We start from the raw sequence: 23,701 nt of genomic DNA, 5'->3' as shown, positions 1-23,701 counted from the left end.
TTTTTGAGGGGTTTAAGTTTTAGGAGTCTGGCTAGGAACCAGTTCTGTTAACTCCTCGGATTTGAGGAGCTAAGGTTTGAGGAGGCGTTTGAGGGGCTCAATTTTAGAAGTTCGGCAAAAGATGCGCTTAACTCCGCACGGTTCGAGTCTGATGTATTGATGCATTTCTAACAATTGTGCACTCATATATTAGGATGAATTAGTTATACTAAAAGTTACATTTTTGGAGTTGGATCTATTAAATTGTACTGCTTGCCAACTTTCTAGAGAATCCAAGAGACTTAATGGCTTATTTTAATGTATTAATGCCTCACTTCAGAATAACTATCTAAGCGCTTTTGCTTCTTTTAATTTGCAACTACGCACTCAATTAGTGATATGTTTGACGATGACTTTTCAATCTAGTCTTGATTGCAGAGCTGGTCAGATTATATTTTGTTAGGGATATTATGCAGATTAATTGCCACATCAAGTATGAAAATAAAGATATGGTGTGCATCAATTTTTTGCATAAATAATTTCTTTATATCCCTTTTCCCACTCCAGTGCTATGTTTAGTCTACTAAATGTTAGATCTGACTAGTCTCAAACTTTAAGTGTTAATGGGAAGTACCAAGGTTTGTGCAATTCTAAGCAGTAGCGTTATGACAACTGGGTGCAAGCAAGGTATATATTATGATGTAGGAATGCTTACAAAATATTATTATATGCTTTATTGCTTTCAAATTGGGTTTCTTTACTTTATGACCAACTAACTGAGACATGTTAATGGTTTCTATTATTTGTTAACACCCAGTTTATACAACTCACAAATTATAGATCATGACTAAAATTAATATGCTAATATTGTTGTGCTCAGTAACAACCAGAATGAAAGGATGGAAATCTAGGAACACATCTTTTGAACTGCACAGTGCATTTTAATACAAATGTCTATTTTATAAAAAAAAGTTTACTCTATGAAGTTTAAAATATCTTAGTAGCACTATTACCAGATGTCACATTAGGTGAGCATCTTAGTAACACTATCACCACATATCACATGTAGTCAGCGACAATTAATATCAAATGATTCTCTCAACATTAGTTTAATTAGCTAATTCAGCCTTATGTAGTTGTCTTAGATTTTTGTTTTTTTTTCATTCACAAATATGTGGTATTTTGTAGTTAAAATTTACTCTCCATAAAAAATGGAATAAGACATCCATATGTATGGAAATATGTGAGATCCTATCATGTACAAATGGTTTGTCATATTGATTAGAAAAAGTAATGTCGCCAAAATATAAATTCTCCATATCACTCGGTGAACATATTGTTCCTATGCAGTACCAAAGTAAACTACTTCATGACCCTTTCAGTTCATAGTTTTTTTTCTTTATATGTCCCGCAATTGCTGTCAGAGAACGTCCCCTCATTTTTGTTGTAAAAAAATTACTAGCCCATGTGAATTGGTTGATGACTACCTTTTGCTAATAGTAATTCATGCCTAACGTACTCTGGACCCTAAACAAGTACATGTATAAGCCTATGGCCAGCTTTTGTGGGAAGAGTCCATATATAACTTACAATGTACTACCATAAAGTACATGTACAAACCATGAATGTGAATTTAGTACTCAAAGTGATATGGCTAGCAAAGAGATTGAAAATGATCCTTTTAGAAATTATTGCTCCGATACAGAGTGCTTTTGTCCCTGGTAGGTTTATCACGGATATTGTATTGATTGCATATGAATGTGTTCATGACATAAAAAATTAATGGAAATGGAAAAGAAGGTAGTCGTGCTATAAAATTGTGAATGCATAAGGCTTATGACATAGTAGAGTGGGGATTCCTAAGAGATATGACTGAAAATAGGATTTTACAGTGTCATAAGCCTACTCTACCATGCATAAGGCTTATGACATAGTATTGCATTGCATAGTAGAGTAAGCTTATGACATAGGAGAGGTATATAAAAAGGTTCACAAAAGAAGCTAGTCGTGCTGTAAAATTGTACATGCATAAGGCTTGTGACATACTCCCTCCATTCCTTTATATAAGGTGTATTTGTTCTTTCAAAAGTCAAACGAGTGTATGGTTGACCGAGTTTTTAGAAAAATATATCAATATCCACAATAAGAAATTTATATAATTTGATCTATCATGAAAAGTAGTTTCATATTTTATATATTAGGCATTGTAGATGTTATTATTTTATCCTATAATCTTGGTCAAACCTTTAAACTACCAAAAGGTATGTCAATTTTTAAATTACCAAAAGGTGTTTGCAATGGGATTTCTAATGCTATTGCAAAATTATGGTGGGGAGATGATGATGAAGGTAAAAACCTTCATCAGCGGGAGTGGGGGAAACTCTGTGTTCTGAAAGATCAAGGAGGTATGGGTTTTTGTGATTTATATTCCTTTAATCTTTTAATGTTGGCTAAACAAGTTTGGAGGATCCTGGACTTTCCTGATTCTGTAAGTGCCCAAGTGCTATGAGCGAAGAATTTTGCAGACGGAACCTGCTAGCTGCCGGACATAAGAACGGCTGATCCTTTACATGGCAAAGCCTGGTTACGAGTATCCAAACATTCAAGAGGGCATGCATTTGTAGAGTTGGAAATGTTGAGCACATTAACATTTGGGAAGATGCATGTGTCCCCTCAAGTCCAAACCATAAGATCGTCTCTTAGAGAGGGGCGTACTCATCAAAAGTTAGTTGGATCCGCGGTCAATTTTGATTCTGTGATCAATTATTCAATTCACAAACATTTTTTGAATTCAAAAACAGTTTTTGCTATGAACATTTTTGGAACCCGCAAACAATTTTTGAATCCCAGCATTTTAAAAAATTCATGAATATTTACTCGAATCTATAAATACTTTTGAATCCGAAAACATTTTTTGAATATAGTGAACATTTTCCTCATTGCAAGCATTTTTTAAATTATGTGACCATTTAAAAAAATCATGAGCATTTTAGAATTCGTGAACCTTTTTAAATAAAGACAAGAATTTTTCTACTTTGCAAACATTGTTCAAACATTGCGTAGTGAAAAAAAACAAAAGTATAAAAAAGATCAATAGGCTGGGGGATACAGACAATAAGTTCCACTTATTCGTTCCCTTCTTTCATATACCTCTCCTTCCTCCGGCTTAACACCGGCGGTCTTTCAGGGTTCCAAACTCATGGTGGCTACTAAACACGAGGGTTGCGCTCGCTGCGAGACTTAACCCAACACCTTACGACACGGGCTAACGACAGCCATACACCATGTGTGTTCGCATTCCTGAGGGCACCCGGTACAGAGCCATCGTCATCTTCGGCGTAGCGTGAGGACCCTACCATGATCTTCGAGTCATTCTTGCATGTGGAACAAGCACCAGTAAATTCAACCGCCTTGTGGTTGGGACATCGCCTTCTTCTCTAGAATCACGCAAGTGGTACCGCTCCCATGGAGAGGAGACAAACCTTAAGGCCCAGGGAGATAAAAGCAATAGAAGAATTGCGTGTATCCCTTTCAAATTAATGAAATAGAGCAAGTCAGATTATTCTAGAAAAAATAAACCCTAACCGGATGCCCCATTTTTAATTCTTTCATGTGTTTTCCTTATTACTTTTATGTATTTTTCCCAAAGGTAACGATTGTACTTTTTGTAAAGGAACAAATAAGATTTTTTTAGGGCGAGGGACAAATAAGTACAATCGTTACATCGGTAAACTTGGCCAATGTAGGCAATCCATGGTGAATTAAGTGGGGTCAGCCCAGACCAGCATTCTCTTTGCACCGGTTTTGGAAACATTCTAGAAGATTCCCACAGAATTGTTTTTGGATGGTTTCTCTATGGTTTTTTGGGACCGAGTTTTCCTAGGTTTTTGTTTTTTCTTTTTCTTTTCTTTTTCCTTTTCGTGGATTTTGCAAATTCTTCAAATTTTTCAAATTCGTGCATTTATTAAATGGATGAACATATTGTTCAAATTCGTGAACTTTTCCTCTCAATTTCATGATTTTTTTTGTATTCTCATGAACTTTTTTTTTCAAATTCACGAATATTTCCAAATTCATGAACATTTTTTGTTCATGAACTTTTTCAAATTCGGGAACTCTATTTGTTGCTATGTTTTTCAGATTCACGAACTTATTTTTCAAACTCTTGAACTTTTTTAGTTCCATTTTTTCAAAAATTTGAAAACTCAAGTAGTGGCCTACCCAAGTAGTTGCTCATTCTTGGGAACCTTCCAAAAGGTTTCTCTTTGGTTTTTACTTCTTTTTGTAGTTGTTTATTTCACCAACTTTCTTATGTTTCTTTTCTTTTTTATCCCTTTTTCAAAATAAAATCCATTTAAAAAAATTCCAACGTTTCAAATTTTTAGAAAAATCATGATTCAAATTATTTTTTTTGGAATTTGAAAAAATGTTCCTGCTTTCAAAAAAATATTCACAAATTCAAAAATTGTTCATATTTTCAAAATGCTTAGAACATTGTATCAGTTCACATATTTTTCATAATTTCAAAAAAAATTGGAATTTTAAATAAATGTTGTCAATTTCAAAGTTCTTCAAATTTTTGAAAAGGGTCGTGTTTCCTTAAACAATTATTCGAATTTTCACAACGTTTTGAAATTAGTTCTTGTTTTTCGAAAAATGTTCCTGATTTCAAACAACATACTTCTTTCAAAAAACGTTCATGTTTCAAAAATGTTTTGCAAATTGTTCGTCTTTTAAAAGAAGTTTACTTTTTTCAAAAAAATGTTCACACTTTTAAAAATTACATTTGCGTGTGTGTCATAAAAATGATAGAAAAAAAATCGACCACTACACTAGTTGTGTCTCTACAGCGCGCGATGGGCCGGCCCAGTTTGGCGCTCACTGCGCGTCTGGCCGAGTACTTCCCTGAATGTGTGACACATAGGACCTCCCGACTTATTTGGCATTCCTCGTCAGTGCAATTTGTTGCGGGTTGATTTTGTCTAGTGGTAGTTTTCATCAAGTTTTCACCCAATTCATGTGTTATTTTGTCCTTTTTCTTTTTTATTTTCCATTTTCACCGTTTTATTCATTTTTCCCAAATGAGTTTGTGGCTTTTACTTTTTTCTGGGTGTGCATGTTTATTTATCTCTTTTTACAAGTTTTGAGAATATTTCCATTTTACATAGAACACACATGCATGATAAACACTCTTTACAAATATGTGATGTATACTTTACAAGTACACAATGAACATTTTTTCAATGTGCGACAAATATGATTTACATATGCAATGAACAGTTTTCAATAATACACAAGAAAAAAAAATACATGATGATTATTTATAAGCATGAACATGAGTAATTTTTTATATTTGCAATATTTTCCTAATTAATTTTTTTGAATGTTTTTATTGATTTTAATATACAATATTCAAATTTTCAAAAAAAAACTTGGCAAACCAGTGAATGGGTCGGCTCACTGCGGCACGCAGCATGTTACCTTCTTATCCCTCTACATGATAGTAGGTGTGGTCTCACCTCCTCCCCCGGGCATGTTCGGCAACGCTCGAGCTCCCTACTCCTGCGAACTGCGTAGATGGAGGTAGGCCAAACATTGTGCTTCATCCGTGCCGATGATGGGGATAGTTCGGTTGGAGTTGTGACATGGGAAATGGGCCAAATGTTTCCAAGCAAAAAAGGCCGAATCGCCTCTACATGGGCTTCCAACCCATGTTTTTTTTTCTCGTTTTCATGAACAGTTTTTTTGTTCACTGAATTAAAGAAATTATCTAATTCAAAAAATGTTCATGCAATTCAAAAATTGTCATCGTATTCAAAATTGACAATAATTGTGAGCAATGTTCACCAAATTCAAAAATGCTCTTCCGTTTTTAAAGAAGTTCATTGGATTCTAAAGATATTTTCTTGAATTGGTAATTTGTTCATAAAGTTTAAAAAAAATCATACAATTCATAATATGTTCATTGGTTTTAAAATATGTTCACCATAATTTGAAATATCTTCATCAAATTCCAAAAATGTTCATCCATTTTCAAAAAGACCACCCAAATTTAAAAAAAATGAATTGAGAATTTGTTCATAAAATTCAAAAGTTTCCAATCTGATTAAAGAATGTTCATCAATATTCAGATTCATGAATATTTTTTGGAATCATGAGCATTTTTCAAATTCGTGAACATTTTCCGAATTCAAGGAATTTTTTGGCTCGATGAAATATTTCAAAATTCATATTTTTTTGTATTTGGAACTTTTTAGAAATCCTGACTTATTTAAACAGAAAAACATAAATGAAAGAAACAAGATAAAAAAAACAAGAAAATAGTGTATGTCTTGCGCCTCTCATGGGCCGGCCCAGATCGGCACGCGGGGCGCGCTCGTCGGCCTCCCTGCGCGTGCTAGGCCGAATAGGAGCTCCCAAAATTGTTGGGCAGTTTTCTTACAAGAGGCCAGATTTCGGCTGGAGGAGCAGGTCGTAATGCAAAGGCATGGCAGCGCCTTGATTCTCAAAACAAAAGGCATAGCTTATCGGTATATCCAATTTCCGCTCCATGAGTCAAAATGTAGAGGTACCGCACACCTTCGATCAAGACGGAACGGTATTCCACCATTTTGGTTTTGGAAACCCTCTGGAAGGTCCCAGCCGGTTTTTTCCAGTTTTGTGAACCTTATAGTAGGTTCCCGAACTGCTTTTTTCCTGTTTTTATTTTAATTTTCTAACATTTTTCTTTGCGGTTTTTAATTTTAATTTTATTTTTCTGTTTCTCTTTTTTATTTCCTATTTCAAGTTTATTTTTTGTTTCCACAAATTTTCAGAAAGTTTAAAAAATGTTCGTATTGTAATTTTTTGTACAAAAAATCGACAATTTTGGGGAAATTCAAAAAAGTTCTTATTTTCAAAATTTTGTTCACAAATTTTTTAAAATGCTCTTGGTTTTGAAAATTTGTTCGCAAATTCAAAAAATTTGAGAAACTTCAAAAAATGCTCACAATTTCTAATTATTTTCAGGAATTTGAAACTGTTTATGTTATGAAAATTGGTTCGCAAATTCAAAAATTGTTCGGGAACTTCAGAAAATGTTCCCAATTTCTAATTTTGTTCACAAATTAGGAACTGCTCATGTGTTTGAAAATTTGTCCGAAATTCAAAGATTATTATTGTAATTTATTTTTTCACAAATTTAAAAATGTTTAGGAATTTCAAATAATGTTCTAGCTTTCCAAATTTGTTCACGAATTAAAAAATGATTATGTTTTCAAATTTTGTTCGCAAATTCGAAAAATGTTCAGGTAATTTAGAAAAATGTGAGTTTTGAAATAAAGTTTCATGATTTTGAGAATTGTTCTTGTTTTTCAATTTTTATTCCTGTTTCTCAAAAAAATGTTTGTGTGCTCTGCAAAATTGTTCGTAATTTCAAAAAATGTTCTCGTTTGCAATTTCTTTCCTTTTTGCCAATACAAAAAATGTTCATGTTTTCAAAAGTTTGTCAAAAATTCAAAAAAAATCGCATCCTTAAAAGAATTATGATTTTGAAAAAACATTCCTTGTTTTAAAAAATGTTATTGCTTTAAAACCCTTTTTACGTGTTTAAATCTTGGTCAAAATTTCAAACCTTGTTCACATATTCAATAAAGTTCCCTTTTTACCAAAAAAGTTGAGTTTTCTAAATTTGGTTCACAGATTTGAAATTGTTCGTGTTTCTAAAAAGTTTCCTTTTTGAAAAATATTCACATTGCCGTTGTCTTTAGTTCTAGAGAACTCGCGCTAGTAAATTGTGAAGGTCCGTGATTAGCTCTGTTGGCTAGCAACGCTGGCGAGATCGAACCCCACGAGTGCATTCTTTTTGCCTATTTTAGACCTACAGTCAGGCAGCCTCTATTTGGCTGGTCCAGTCGCGCTTTCGCTGTGCGTCGGGTCATTGTTTGACCCAAAACGCGTCAAATAGGAGGTCCCTAGCTTTTCGCGAAAAAAAAAGAAAAAAAGAGGCATAGCAGCGCCTCCACACCGGCGGGCTGGATGGCTGGCCCCAGCCGCGCGCGTCCGTGGCAGCGGCCCAAGCCAGGTGTGCTCGAGTACTCTCGGAGCCGCGCTGTGACAGGCGGTCCTACCCCGCTTACGTGAAGATGGTGCAAAGCTTGACATTCTCCTTGGACTGGTCCGACTTCAGCATGCCCGCACCGAGCGGTCAAGGTCAGGTGATCAGGTCACGGCTAGGTCTCCGATCCACTGCTCCTGATGCTGCTGACTGCTGCTATCTGAGCTGTGAATTTGAGCAATGTATCCATCACATGTTATTAATTTATTCCTTGTATATGATGGACTATCTGTGATTGCAGCAGAGGACGTTTTATTTTATTTCGACCAAAAAAAATGAGAGCATAAGCGCCATCGTTCTGCATCAGCTTGTGCGATCTGGGAAGAGGTGCAAAGATTCCCTTGCCATTCCGAGCAAGCGCCATGACCCGAGGTTACGCCGAGCACAGTACACCGTTAAAAAGGCACGCGTTCCTTCTGGCAATGTGGCCAGATGACATTTACCCAGCGGCCATGTCCTTTTACCAAATCGGAGAAGGATCTTGGGAGGACAGGGATGGGCGGCTGGGAATGGCAAGAACGCTGATCTCCTTTGCCTCCCCTGCCCACTGCAGCGGCTGCCGCGTCCCGCAAAACCAAACCGAGCCCCGCTGAATCCGCTTCCCAAAACACCCAAGCCGTGATGGCAACGTCCCGGTCGGCATGGCCTCTAGTTGCACCTGTAAACCAGGCGTGGACACCGTCCGAAAAGAACTCCGGACGCATCATTCTCTGCGGTCGTTTGGAACTTTGGATTGAAATATTATGCATTTTCACTGTCGTTTTTTAGCATACTTGCAATTGCGAAGCCCCCTAGGAATAGAGGTTTTAAAAACGATCATAACGAAATCTCTTTCCTCCTCCACAAGAAAAGTCCCTTCTATTTTCGTCGGCACCGCCGTCGGTCCGCCCCATCTCCGATGGCTTCTAGGGCATGGCCGCCAGCGGGAGATACCCCATTCTCATTCTTGTTAGGTTCGGTGTCTTGGTTGGGGTGTGTGTGGTAGCGGCGATGTCCCTTAGTAGGAATAATGTTTCTCATGTTCTATCACCATCCCCATGGTGCATCTAGCATCGTCGGAGGGCGTGTGGAGGTGTGTCTCTGTCGGATCTCGCAGGATTCACTCGGTGCTGGTCTTCGGTGAATCTGTTTGGATCTGGTCTTTGTTCGTCTTTGTTTGGGTGTTTACAGGTTTTATCCTTCTAATATATGAATTTCTTCATCGGTGATGGTTGCTGCTTTGGCGCGCAGGTCCTATGAGACCTTAGCACGATGACTTTCCGACTGTCTACTACAACAAGATTACTCCGACTCCGGTAAGGAAGGGGCAATGATGGCGGTGCGCCTTCGACTTGCTCTGGTGCTTGTAGTCATTGCTAGATGGTCCACAGACATTGTTGTAATTTTTATTATCTCTGTTGTTCTTTGTACTGCCATGTTTCAACATGAATAAATTGAAAGTTCCTCGCAAAAAAAGAGTTTAAGAGAGCTCCAAAGTTTTTTCCTCGAAGTGGACCATGCATGTAAGCGTCTCGTCAGATCGTGGGTTCCGTGTGACATTATTGGAACCGAGATTTTGTTTAACTTAAAAAATTATCCATAAATTTTAAATTCTTTATGAGTTTCCAAAATGTTCACAAGTTTAAAAATATTTGTGAATTTAAATAGTGTTTGTAATTTTTTTAAATATCCATCAATATGAAAAGATTTTGACGGATTATAAAAATGTTAAAAAAGTTTAAGAAACTATTTTTTATTTTAAAAAATGTTCAAGAATTCACATTATATCTTGAATTTCAAGAAAAAAAATCTTAAATTTGAAAACAAATATAAGAACAAAAACTAGATATATGAAAAAGGTGGAGATAAGAAAGAAAAACCAAATGGAACCTTGCCAAATCGGATGGACCGCCTACATGGCCAACACAATAGTGTCCGCAGTGGTTCGGGTTTGCTCGACCGCCTCCGGGTATGCACGAGTTGCCACTACAAGAGATCGGTACATAATGAGTGGTGAGTGCATCCTGGATCTTCCGTTATGTTGCATGGTACATTTTTATCATTTTTCCTGGATCTTTCGTTATGGCACATCATAAAACATACTTATTTGTATGAATGATTATTATTTTTTATCATCTTAGTACATAATGAGTGCATCCTGCCATTACCATTTTCACATGTGGCACAAGTTGGCGTCAATTTTGGCTAAAATATCTTGAGAATTATGCATCATTGATAATTGTGCGTGCACACATTGTGCTTCATTTCATGTTTCATTGTACATTGAAGTCATTCATACAATTATGGGTCTTGCTTTAGGGCACATAAGAAAACCTCACAATAACAATATGAATAAGTATTCATTATCACCATAATACACTTTGAGTGCCCAGGTCTACCCATGGGACCCATAATTAGCGTATTAGAAGGCCTACTATCTAGGGTTTCGTTGTCTGTTGCTTTGAACCTGTGGCTATATGCTGATGATGGCGCCAATTTTTTTCACTTGGCGTCTACTCTGACTCCAATGATTTGTTCTGTGGTGGATCGATGGAGAAACCAGATAATGTTTCATTTGAAGGTAGGGATGGATGGATTTGAACTTGTAATAGCTTCTCATTTGTTGCATTGCCTCCAATACGATGTTGATGGCAAGGTTCTATGTCTACATGGACTTGCCGGGGATGGTGACATGGTGTCGAAGTAGGGTCTCAAGCTCAGTCCTTTTTGCAGTGTTGCACTTTTAGGTGTCGACGTATGAGCATTCGAGTTTTTTTCCATCGTGGATCTAGGCAACAATTTTTGGTTGATGGCGGTCTTATGAACATGCCGCACAAGAAGGCAAGGTGTAATAATTTGGGGTGGCAACTATCTACTTCATTAGCGACAACCTCTTCTGTCTTTTGTTCCTTGCTCTTTTGCGCCACTACTGGTTGGTCCTCTTCTCATCGCGGCCAACACACTCCATCCTATGGGATTCTCAAGTGATGTGGTGGATAAATGCTTTATGGATCTTGGAAAGTGGTGGCAACAATTGTTGGCTTCATCTGACCATTCTCTCTATCTTCTAGATCCAAGTTTGGCCTCTCGATTGAGAAAAGTTCTGTTGCCCTTTGTGTCATAAGGTAGAAGAAGGTTGATGCTTAATATTTTTATTCCCTTACCATCTGGTGAGCTTTCTTGTAATCATAGACTTTGTTGTAGAATATCTTTGATGCCTTAATGAAGTACATTCATTCGCAAAAAAATCATGTATTCCATTCCACATGGAGCGGTTATTGTCGTGCAACGACCACTACAGATGTATAAATGGAGATGCATGTCTCTTTTTCATTGACAATCGGTATAGGTGGATGCTTAGCTTCCATGAATTAATCTTTTAGACATATTCAAAATGCCAAATAAATCAAGCACATGTGTGTTGATCGTGTGCTTTACATTCTACGAACTAAGGTCATTACTAGGATAAGGTTTCTATCCAACGGCCTGAGGTTGGTTATCTACTATAAGACCTTTGTCTATTTATCCTCTTGGTTCTTGTTTAATTATTTATAGAGTTTTGTTTAATTCCGCTTGATCTATAACATTTATATTTGGGCAAGTATATAACACGTTATAATGTATTTTCACTTACCACTACCAGGCCAAGTTCATACGGTGTATGGTTTGTCTTATAGTGATTATTCCATAAAAAATACATGTAATGTGGAGATTATATTAGGAAGAAATATTTTTTTCCTAGTAGCAAAAATACATGTCACAAATTTATATTGCATAAAAATAAATAAACTAGATAATTTATCAAGGAATATATGAGTTTAAAAAGCAGATAATATGGGGGAACAGTACCCCCAAAGTTGTTCTCAATATTATTCAATAAATATAGGTATTATAAATTGGTTCATATCCACCAATATTTCCATTCATAACTATTAAGATTATAAGTGACTACAATATTCGATGGCTCTTTTTTCATATCTTAGATGCCATCATCATTGACTATTATGAGTCGAGATGAGTTACGCCATCCTTTGAATAGTGAAATGCCATAATGAATTAAAGTGTCTAGCAAATAAAAAAGTGAAAATTAAATATGTATTCATTATGTGTTCCTCACTTCATATGCTTCTAGATGATTACAATTCATCATTTAGTATCATAAGCCTATATTCAAAATAAAATATGTATAATGGTTGCAAGTATGTACTTTGTGAAGGAGAGTGGGTATGAAAAATGTTTACATGAGGAAAATGGTTGTAGAATGTATGATTGTTGTACTTTTATTTCCTCATAATGGAATTTATAAGATGAACAAGAAAGTTGTATCTTAGCCAAATATGTGATTATCACTTATCCATATGAAAAAGAATACTTCATATTACTCCAGGAGTTCCACTCACATAAAACAATACTCAACACAAATTCCGGGTCCATATCTTGATGTCACGTTCTTCCTTGTATGTAGCAGGAACAAAATAAAATTATACCAAGTGAACTTAAAACCCAGCTTTCCAACATTAGTTGATATCAAATCAAATCTTTGATATACATTAAGATGAAAAAAAAATATCTAGATGCCTATTGTAAAATCGGTAAAATAATAAAAATCAAGCAGTAATATTGCAATATCTTGCTTAATATTCTATAGTAACACCTTATAATATCAGGTACTCCATTATCGTGCTACTTTTCTTAGTTTAGAACATGTGTATTATGAGGTAGTACTAAATGTCCAATATTAATATCACAAGATTTGGAATATTGTGCATCCTTATCAAAATATTTATTTGATTTTCAAATCCATGCATTATAGGCAGTAAATTAATGTGTATTAGTTACATTCTAAAGAATAGGGAATTAAGTAGCATAGCCAGCAAACCGTCCATATCTTTGGAGTAGTTTAATGATGGGACAAATATAGAGTTGAAGACATATTACCTCTTTCGGGTCGAATTCTCTGTGGGCTCATGTGTTTACATCCAAACCCGATAGAAGAGGTATAGAGATAGATAGAGGGAGTGGGGGAGGAAGAGAGAGAGAGACGTCAATAACGTCGAATGTATCACCAAACTCTACTAAAAATATATAGTTATATGGTTCAATATCTCCCATGAGCAGTGGCAAGATTCATAATAACTTCAAATATCCATGAGTTATACTCATTACATTGTATTTTGTACATATATCATGGCCTACTATTACAAGATATATAGATGGATTCGATTTTATTGTAAATTTTCATAATACATAAATATTTTATGGATACAATGCCCTGCATTAAGAATACATGCGAAATGCACACAATTTTAACTTCTTGAAGCAATGCCTTATAATGTGGTGTACAAGTATGATCTCTATTTCAAACACATGTCTCCAATAACAACATTTAGATACAATGCATTATATTACTAACACGAAATAAATTTGATGCACTGGCAACAATGTCATCGTTCTTATAAGTAATGTACTCATATATTGTAGTTAGTATAGTTTAAAAGTTTGATGGTATGGTATACATGTGAATTTCTTATTCAATTCTACCATAAATCATTAGTATCACATCAATATAACTCCTATTTGTTCTGTATGTTTACATATTGCAACTACAATTACTTTGTGGAAAAATAAATAATTATTTGGTGCTACAACAGAACATATTTTAGTCATGCTACCAACTAATTACATCTTCATGCTACCATCAAGTTAACACTTATGATATAAAAACAAGCATTCTTTGGCAAACGAACATATACAGAGATGCAAAACGAACACAACAATTAGTTGTCCATACAACTGTTTACACACTATAATCTCATCAAGGTTGTCATAATCAACACGTCAACTAATCTACATAAATTTTTCAAACATGGCACAATTCAAACTCATTTGTTCTAGCAACCAATAATTATAGATCAATATAGAGTATGAATATGGTAGTTATAAAACTATATGTTTAAGTGTGACGAATCAACTACACTGGATGCATCAAATCCTATAGAGTCTCAAGGTATCAAGATAATAATGTAGCAACTTACAATTCATATATTGTTATTACTCAAACATGGTTCCATCAAAAGATACAAAATGTATCTATAATAAACTTGCGCAACATTGCCAACAAATGGTCTACTTCATTTTTAACAATGAGTAGTGTCACTCTACTTGATCACAACAAATATTTGTGATCGATGAGTTAATATGATCATTGCAAATCATGTTTGTTCTTACAAAAGAAACCCATGATACGTAGTCTCATTGTGCATTGTTTTAGCATATACTTATAGCCAATACCACATTTGTGTTCATTTAAAGTAATATGTATACGAGTATTGTTTTTATATAGCATTCATATTATTGTACAATTCATGCCATACAAAGTTATGTTTTGAAGCTATATTGGGAACCCATATTTTCCTTAGTAAAAGGCGCATCTCATTAAGTTATATTGCTTACACAATTGATAAACTAGATATATTTGTGTAATATGTATTGATTTGAACACACTTCACATGGGAAACATAGTTGGAAGTAATTTGTTTCTGCGTGTCAATATCCCCACTTAAACATGGATATTAAATATAAGTTTAGTATTCAGTCATATTTTAATTTCATAAACCTACAATTATAAGGGATTAGATTATTATGCCATTGTATTTATTAATCATGACAACACTACGGGTACATGAAAAATTATACCATCAAGTGAACTGAAGTATGATAATGTACTAGGGTAATAAAAAACATACAAGTAATATACATAAATATCTTGCAATATATCTTTTCCAATCACAGCTCCCTATTTAGTACAAGCATCTAGATCAAACTTTACATGCATACAGTAGGTATAATGGTTGTGAAGGACAATGTCAGAAAAAGGTTTTACAATAAGAAGATGATTGTAGTTTTGATGGTTGTTTTAGTTTCATGAGAAAAGGATGTATCATATTGTTTAAGCAGAAAAAGTTTATTCTCGGCCTAACATGTGATTGGCCATGAATCTAATGAAACAACACATGTTACTTAAGGATTTCCACTTGAATTAAAGTATATGCAACATAAATGAAGGATCAAGGACTTGATTCCGTGTTTCTTCATGTAAGTGGCAAGCTAAATAAAATTGACGACTAAATCAAATCTCCCATGTGGATGAACACATTTTATAACCAAACAACCATTGTAAAAGGAATAAATGATGAACTCAAAAAAAGATTACCATATCTAGCCTCATCATGGCAGTGCCCGCAATAATAGGGTGGTCATTGTTCTACTATCTTACTTTAGGACATGAATATTATGATTTACTGGATAACAATCCACTGGTACAATGATTTGATTTCAAATACATATGTAGGACGTAGAAAATTATTGCATGTTAATTGCATTTTGAAGTATTGCATAATTGAATGGAATGGGTAACAAGCCATACATGGACATATCTTTAGGATTATCTAGCTTCAAAAACAACTTTAGGATTATCTCCCTTATTAGAGTGAACATTCTTAAAAATACCTCTAGAGTCATTTATGGACGGGTAGAAAAATATATTTCAAGACAGGTCACGACGTTTGAGTCTAACTCTAAGTGCCTTCATTTGTTTGCATCCAAACCCAATAGGGCAGATAGAAAAACATATCAATAAACTCGAACATAGTTGATATGAAGTGCTTCATATATTCTGGTAAATAACATTATATATTATATAATTTAAATTTGAATGAAAACTAATAAGCTTCTTGGAAACTTCAAACACATGAGGTAATATAATGCTTCTGAATAAACTCTTATTGTAACAATGGCGTAACACAAAAACAAGTTATGGATATGTAAGAAACAAGTTATGGAGATGTAGAAAAAAAATCAAGTTATGGATGCAATACTTACTAGTAAGCATACATGGGAAATTTGATTTTTTTTTGTCATGATGCCTCATACGACAATGTACATGTGAGATCTATGTTATATTGCTTGGATGTAATGTGGAAGCAACTTATACGTTCATGGTTGGTAGCAATGCCAACTTGAATTATAAGTGATGTAATCGATATATTATTGTCAGTGTAGATTCAATGTTTAATATTATAGAACAGACATGAAAGATCTATTGCAATGCCAGGATTATCTTATTGACAAAATGCATATATGCTTTCCATAATTAGTAATCCACAACTACCACTATCTAACAACAATTTGTGCAAAGTTTTAATTCTAAATTTACTTGCTTGAATAACAAATTGACATGATACATAGCTTGTGAAAAATTATTGTTCACATAGAATAAACCAAATAACTATTCCTGTCACCGCAATAATGGAAGGCACAAAAATTTATTCTCATATATAAGTTATTAATATAAACTAAGCATGATATGTAAAACATTGCATTATGTTACACGAAAGGATCATCCTACATGAAAGAACGTACGTAGATGGACGTACAACCTTGCATTACGTTACAAGAAAGAAATGACTGTCCTGCATGCATGACAAAAAGTATGTAGAGAGACGTAAAACCTTGCATTACGTTACAAGAAAGAAACGACCACCCCGCATGACACAAAGTACGTAGAGAGACGTAAAACCTGCATGAAAGGAAGTCCATACAAAAATACGTAAAGCCCTCCATTAAATCACAAGAAATGGTCATCCTGCATGAAAGGAAGTACGTACAAAGACGTAAAACCTTGCATTACGTTATAAGCAACGGTCATCCTGAGTGAAAGGAAGTACGCACAAAAGACGTAAAACCTTGCATTACGTTATAAGCAACGGTCATCCTGAGTGAAAGGAAGTACGCACACAAACGTAAACATTGCATTACATTATAAGAAACGACCATCCTACATGAAAGAAAGTACGTACGGCGACACAAAGAGAGCTTAAAAGTCTTAACGACCCATGCAAATATTTAGGCGCTATAACATTTTAGCATGGGTCTATGAACACGTAGGGAATCAATCATGCCAATTTGGCTACACAAAACATAAGTTACGGCATAATGAAAATTTATTTGCTCTAGCTAGCGATGAGCGGCGATGAGTGTAAACCGATATGTGTCAAGCTTCTAACCATAGCGTGTCATGAATGTGTCGCGGCTGAGGCATGAGAGTTCATAGGTAGGCAAAGGAAAAAAAAAAGATACCAACATAGTCCATTTCTTAAAAGACCAGCATAGTCTTTTAATAATCTTCTGTAAACCAATTTAAAAGGATTGTAACTTCCGAAACATGGTTCCAACAATAATACGTAGCAGGAAACGTCGTTTATAGCAAGTATTAACCCGCGCAATATTTTGCCAATTGTGGCCAAGTGTCCAAAGTTAATACCAGCCATACCAAGAAGCACGGTCATTGGATCAACATGTATTATACACTACCAGGCTATGAGCATTATCATGCATGATTGTTTCCCAATTTACATTATACCATAAAGATAAACGATCATCAGGTCCAAATGCCACAAGTGTCATGTATCATCCAGGCTTCTGAGTGGTTTGCGCTACGGGGGGAGGGCTGACAGCAAAGGGTGTAGTGTTCGGGGACCCGACCCGCTTGGCCTTAAATGGCTCCAGCTGTGCCCATCGGAGCCCAACAGAGCGCCAGTCTATCTAGAGTGCGGAGAGAGAAAGCGAGGAGGGGGGAGTGGTCATGGCCCCGACGATCGAGCGCCGTGTTTAAAATCGCCGGCCCTTAATTCCGCCCGCACCGGTTACTACTAGTACCACCACCCCGCCCGCTGCTGGCGCCGTGGAGCGGAGAGAGCGCGAGAAGGATAGGGACGAAGGGAGGGAAGAGAGATAGATAGCCGGGAGCGGGCGGGGGAGAGAGAGGTCCAGCCAGCCAGCAGCGGCGGAGGAGCTAGCTGGTCAAATCGGCCGTTTCAACTGGGTGCAAAAATCGGCATACGGGAACAAAGATCGCGGGGGTGGCATCCGGGTGGCGAAGCAACGCCAGCGGATATCGCTCGCGGCTCGCCCTCTCGCGCGCGTGCTCATCCTCGAGGCCGGGCGCGGCTGGCGTTACCACTCCGGCGCGTATAAATAGGCGCGGGGAGCGAGCCCGGAGAGGCCACGCAGCCCTGAGTGCCAAGGTCTCTCTCCTCCTCCTTCCTCCTCCTGCTCATCCTCCGGTCCTTTCCTCCTAGCCAGCGAGCGAGCGAGAACCATGGACTTCGGGGATGACCAGGAGGGGGGATCCGAGAGCAACCACCACCAGCAGCAGCAGCAGAACCAGAACCAGCGCCGCAAGCGCTACCACCGCCACACGCCGCGCCAGATTCAGACGCTCGAGGCGTACGTAATCCTCTTAATCATGCACCCCACTCCATTCCTTCCTGCCTTAATTCTCGCCTTGTTTGTGATCTTAATTCTTGCCGCCGTTGATCGGTAGAGAGGAGTAATGGCGTCTGTCGTCCGTGTGTTGGCAGGATGTTCAAGGAGTGCCCCCACCCCGACGAGGCGCAGCGCGCCAATCTCAGCCGCGAGCTCGGCCTCGAGGCCCGCCAGATTAAGTTCTGGTTCCAGAACCGGCGCACGCAGATGAAGGTAAGTGGTGCCATCCATGGACTCGAATCTTTGATTGCTCGAGGTTTCTGTTTTTTTTCTTCTTCTCCATGATCTGGTCTTGAATTGTTTCCTGAACGGGGCGGAATCTGTTTGTTGTGGATGGCAGGCACAGCACGAACGCCAGGACAATTGCTTCCTGCGCCAGGAGAACGACAAGATCCGCTGCGAAAACATAGCCATGCGCGAGGCGCTGAAGAATGTTATCTGCCCCACCTGCGGCGGCCCGCCCATCGCCGAAGATTACTTCGACGAGCAGAAGCTCCGCATGGAGAACGCTCGCCTGAAGCAGGAGCTCGACCAGGTCGCCGGCCTCACCGCCAAGTACCTCGGCCGCCCCTTCACGCAGCTGCCGCAGGGCACGCCCCAGATGAACGTCTCCTCGCTCGACCTCTCCATGGGCGGGGTGCCAATCGGCGGCGTGCCGATGGGCGGCGGGCACCACCAGCCGTTCTGCGGCGGCGGCCTCTCGCTGGACCTCGACCTCAGCGGGGCTGGCCTGGGCATGCCGTTGTCGGACATGCCGACCATGCATCTGCCGGCGCCCGTGACTGAAAAGGAGCGCCCCTTGTTGGCCAAGATGGCCACGCGGGCCATGGACGAGTTGATCCGGCTCACCCAGCAGGGCGAAAACGTGTGGGTCAAGATCCCGGGCGGCGACGGCCGGGAGATCATCGACGTCCAGGCGTACGACTCCATCTACTCCAAGCCCGGCAGCAGCAACCTCCGCGCCGGAGACATCCGCGTCGAGGGCTCCCGCGACTCGGCAATCGTGTGCATGAACCCCGTCTGCCTCGTCGAAGTGTTCATGGACCCGGTGAGTCTCCATCCATCCCCTCCAACCGTTCGACCGATTGCCCTTCAATTCTTGATCGACTAGTTCTGAACTGACTGTTTGTTGCTGGCTGCTGCAGAGCAAGTTCATGGAGTTCTTCCCAAGCATCGTGTCCCACGCGCGGATCACTGACCCCCTCGTCAATGGCCTGAACGGGAGGAGCGAGTCACTCGTCATGGTAATGCCGTCGAACCCGTTCCTTTCTGCTCTTAGAATCTTATTAATCAGTCGCGATCTGATATAACGGCGTTGGGTGTGCAGATGTACGAGCAGCTGCACTTCACGACGCCGGCCGTCCCGACCCGCGAGTTCAGCTTCCTCCGCTACTGCCGGCAGATCGACCAGGGCATGTGGGCCATCGCCGACGTCTCCGCGGACATGCAGCGCGAGGTCCACTACGGCGGCCCGCCGTCGCGCTCCCGCCGCCTCCCGTCCGGCTGCCTCATCTCCGAAATGACCAATGGCTACTCCAGGGTCAGTGAGCAACGAACCAACGACACATCGGTCCATCGGCCTCTCGCCCTTGTGGTATGCTGCTGTGGCTCTGGGAGTTCTTCTGACACGTTTTGTTGGCATGGCAGGTGACCTGGGTCGAACACATGGAGATCGAGGACAAGAGCCCGATCGGCCCCCTGTACCGCGACATCGTGCAGAGCGGCGCCGCCTTCGGGGCGCACCGCTGGGTCGCCGCGCTGCACCGCGCCTGCGAGCGCTACGCTTCTTCAGTCGAGGTGCCCGGCGTGATGCACGGCGAGACCACCGGAGGTACCCTGATGGGCCCTTAAACCCCAAGCAAGATCGTTTTTTCTGTTTTGTTTTGTTTTGTTTTGTTTTGTTTTGTTTTGTTTTGTTCTAACCATGATGATGGATGTTGTTGACAGTGACGGCTGAAGGGAGACGCAGCATGATGGCGCTGTCGCAGCGCATGGTGAGCAGCTTCTGCGGGGGCATGACGGCGTCGCCGCAGCACCAGTGGACGACCATGCCCGGCGCCGGCGGCAGCGAGGTGTGCGTGCGCGTGTCCATGAACCAGGGCTCCCAGCCGGGGCAGCCCAACGGCGTGGTGCTCGGCGCCGCCACCTCCGTCTGGCTCCCCGTCCCCGCCGACCACGTCTTCGGCTTCCTCCGGGACGAGAACACGCGCACCCAGGTTCCGTTTAACTCCTTACGTTCACGCACCGCAGTACACTGTTACGGTTGTCGTCACGTACCTAGTACCGTACCGGGTGACACACGCCATTGACGCCATGTATCTCGCCGTTGTTGCTGCATGCAGTGGGACGTCCTGTGCAAGGAGAATTCGGTGCAGCCGGTGTCGCGCATCCCCAACGGCCCCAATCCCGGGAACTGCATCACGCTGCTGCGGGTAATGACTAATGACTTGACGAGGCGATAATGCTCCGTCTCCATTGAATTGCTGCATTAACACTGTGGATAGTATTTGCGTTAATGGCGTCTGATCCTGGTAACTTTTGAATCGCAGGCCCTGGGCCCGAGCCAGAGCCCCCAAGGTGGCCAGGCCACCATCCTGGTGCTGCAGGAGAGCTGCACGGACACGTCGGGGTGCTCCATGGTGGTGCACTCGCCCATCGACATCCCGGCGGCCAACATGATGATGAGCGGCGCCGACCCGTCGGGCATCCCGCTGCTGCCCTCGGGGTTCGCCATCTGGCCCGCGGGCGTGGGCGGCGGCGCGTCCACCAGCGCCGCCACCCCGATGGCGGCGGGGTGCATCGTCAGCGTCGCCTTCCAGATCCTCATCAGCAGCCTGCCGTCGTCCAAGCTCAACGCCGAGTCCATCGCCACCGTCAACAACCTCGTCAGCACCACCGTCCAGAACATCAAGACCGCCCTCAACTGCGCCTAGCCGCCATGGGCGTCCGTCCACCATCCATCCGAGCTAAGCTAGAGTGTTTGTGTAGTGCTTCTGACGAGGGAGAGAGAGAGAGAGAACAGTTGGTTGGTGCGTTGAATGCTCGCATTCATGCGCTCCACCTGCTGTTGCTGCGGCATCTCAAGCCGATGCAGCTCTCTCTCTCTTTCTCCTTCCGTCCACCCATCCATCCGTCCATGCATCCACCGTCACACCATCCCATTGCATGTCTAGGCTTCGTTCGTTCGTCAGTCTTCGTTTTGGATTTCCATTAGCGTAATTTTACAGGATTTTTCCCACCTTAAACTAGTTCATGCATGCATATGCGTCAGTCAGGTCAGTCAACCAGTCAGTCAGTGAGTCAGTCAGAGTCAGAGAGATCAGCAATCAGAAAGAGAGATATGATAGGCGCCTTTGACAGCGAGAGAGTCAAGAACGAACCATTGCTGCTTGTCCCTTTCTTCCTCCTCGGGCCGCCGCAGCACCGCCACCATTGTTCCATTTTTCCTCCTATGTGTGGTGTTGCGTGTGTGTGCGTGTGTGCGGCAGAAAATAGGGGAGGGGGTAGGGGGTGAAATGCATGGTTCGGGTATTGACTTGGCTCCATCAATGTACAGCCTTGAATGAACATTCATTTCAATTATAAACGGAAAAGAAAGAGATCTGGTTAAAGTTTTATGGATGAGATGATGCGCTCGATCTTGCTCTTGCCAGCCTCCCCCCGCTTGCTTTCCGGGCACGATCGGACTCTTACTATTACACTGCCTGTATTCGTACTCCTGTACTGCCACAAGTCTACTGCTCTCATCGCTTGCTGGCTTACTCCTATGTGTATGCAGCAACGGCCCCAGCGCGCAGCTTGTTGTCGTTGGTCGATCGATCGTCGTGTCGAAGAGACCAACCAACCGAACCAGGTGCTTGTTTCGTGTATGTAGACGTGTCTGCGTCACGGGCCGAGTACACGCCCAACAACCGACTCGGACGTACGCCATGCGTCGACCGGTCGACCGGCCATGCATTGCATGCATGCGCACGCCGCCGTGCTGATGATCGGCGGACGGCCACGCGCTTTAAGTACGGCGGTTGGGGCCGCCGTCTGTCTCATCCATCCATCCATCCATCCAAGGGCGCGCGCGTGTGAGTGAGCTCTGATCCAGGGAGGGAGGGAGGGAGGGAGGAAGGAGGGGCGCCCGCTCCCTATCTGGCGGCCGTACGTAGGTACGCGCGAGCAGCCTGGTCACCATCCCCACCGCACTTAACTGCGCCATTGATGCACGCCCGCCCGCCCCTGCCTGCCTGCCGTCCGCGGAGGAGGAGGAGCTGTTCCCTTCCCTTCCCGCGCCACGGCGCCAGCCAGCTGCTTGATCGACGCCCGCTATATGCATTCCATGGCTTGATGGCGCGCCTCCGGCTCGCTCGCTCCCGCCGCCGCCGGGACCAAATAACTGAATAAGTCCCGACGTACTCTACATCGCGGCTTAACTGGTAAGCGCCACCACTGCACTGCACTGCACATACCCTCACAGATGGACAACAAGAAAAGAAACACATGCGTGCACTATGCATGCAGATTGATATGCATGCATCGATCACTAGCAAAAACTTGCATGCCATGGTGGCCAAGTCCCAAGTGCTACTCCCCAGGTTTACAAATATAAGATGCTCTATTTTTTTATTTTGTTTTAGTGTGTTTGTTCACTCGTTTCAGCCAGTATGTCGTTCATATTGAAATATTTGCGAACGCAGGGAGTATATATAACGCAGCTCTGGAGTTTGGGTTTGTAGTTTTTGGGGGGCTTGGTCGTTTGGGGGACTGGCTTCGTTCTGAGGGCTCTTGGTCATTTTGGGTGTTGTTGCGCTGGAGAATATGCGTACGACGGAATTGAATGAGGGGGCCTTAAATATCGCCATACCACGCTGTTGCGGCCGCGAAAGCGTAGAGCTCCTACGGAGTAGTTGTCACTTGTCATTGTCCCTGCCCATCTCTTCGCCGAGCAATCTGGCCCAACATCTCTTTTTCTTTCTCTCTCTCTATATACTTTTCCTCCCATGATCCGGGATTTACACAAGTATTTGCCTGTGCGGCACGCTATACACATGGCAAGAAAAACAATTGGTTGGAGCTCATGTAGATGTAGTAAGCATATGTTGCCAAAGCATTTTCTTGCCCCATGCAATTATCTCATCTTGACCATCCTCCTGTCTCCCCGGAGTAGTAAAAGAGGAGAAAATTAAGTTGATTCGACGGGAGACACGGGGTAGTTAATGGCGACGCATGCAGGGCGTCAACTACAACACTGTTTGGCAACACGGATGTCCACGGGAAAAACTCTGCATAAATGCCCCGGCCCGGTCGATCGGTGAGAAGTTGAGAACCACGGGC

At 41.2% G+C, this 23,701-nt stretch overlaps 1 protein-coding gene across 1 annotated transcript; it reads left to right on the top strand.

Moving 5' to 3' along the window:
* Positions 1–17,661: 17,661 nt before the first annotated feature.
* LOC119341267 (homeobox-leucine zipper protein ROC8-like) lies at positions 17,662–22,000 on the top strand. The gene is made up of 9 exons (XM_037613149.1): positions 17,662–18,340; positions 18,475–18,592; positions 18,720–19,427; positions 19,525–19,623; positions 19,707–19,919; positions 20,027–20,210; positions 20,327–20,595; positions 20,722–20,811; positions 20,929–22,000. The coding sequence occupies exons 1-9, from the start codon at positions 18,213–18,215 to the stop codon at positions 21,310–21,312; spliced, it is 2,193 nt and encodes a 730-aa protein (XP_037469046.1). The 5' UTR covers positions 17,662–18,212; the 3' UTR covers positions 21,313–22,000.
* The last annotated feature ends 1,701 nt before the right edge of the window (positions 22,001–23,701 follow it).

The sequence above is a fragment of the Triticum dicoccoides genome, chromosome 7B, assembly GCF_002162155.2.
Source record: "Triticum dicoccoides isolate Atlit2015 ecotype Zavitan chromosome 7B, WEW_v2.0, whole genome shotgun sequence".
NCBI classification, from domain to species: domain Eukaryota; kingdom Viridiplantae; phylum Streptophyta; class Magnoliopsida; order Poales; family Poaceae; genus Triticum; species Triticum dicoccoides.
The sequence above is the reverse complement of the archived record's forward strand: the minus strand, read 5'-3'. Positions and strand labels throughout refer to the sequence as shown.

What these genes read in the sequence shown, in the direction of transcription:
- LOC119341267 (XM_037613149.1), top strand. Translation starts at nt 18,213, where the DNA reads ATGGACTTCGGGGATGACCAGGAGGGGGGATCCGAGAGCAACCACCAC. An exon ending in ACCGGCGCACGCAGATGAAG is followed by an intron (nt 18,593 to 18,719) that starts GTAAGTGGTGCC and finishes TGTGGATGGCAG; the next exon opens with GCACAGCACGAACGCCAGGA. An exon ending in GGAGCGAGTCACTCGTCATG is followed by an intron (nt 19,624 to 19,706) that starts GTAATGCCGTCG and finishes TTGGGTGTGCAG; the next exon opens with ATGTACGAGCAGCTGCACTT.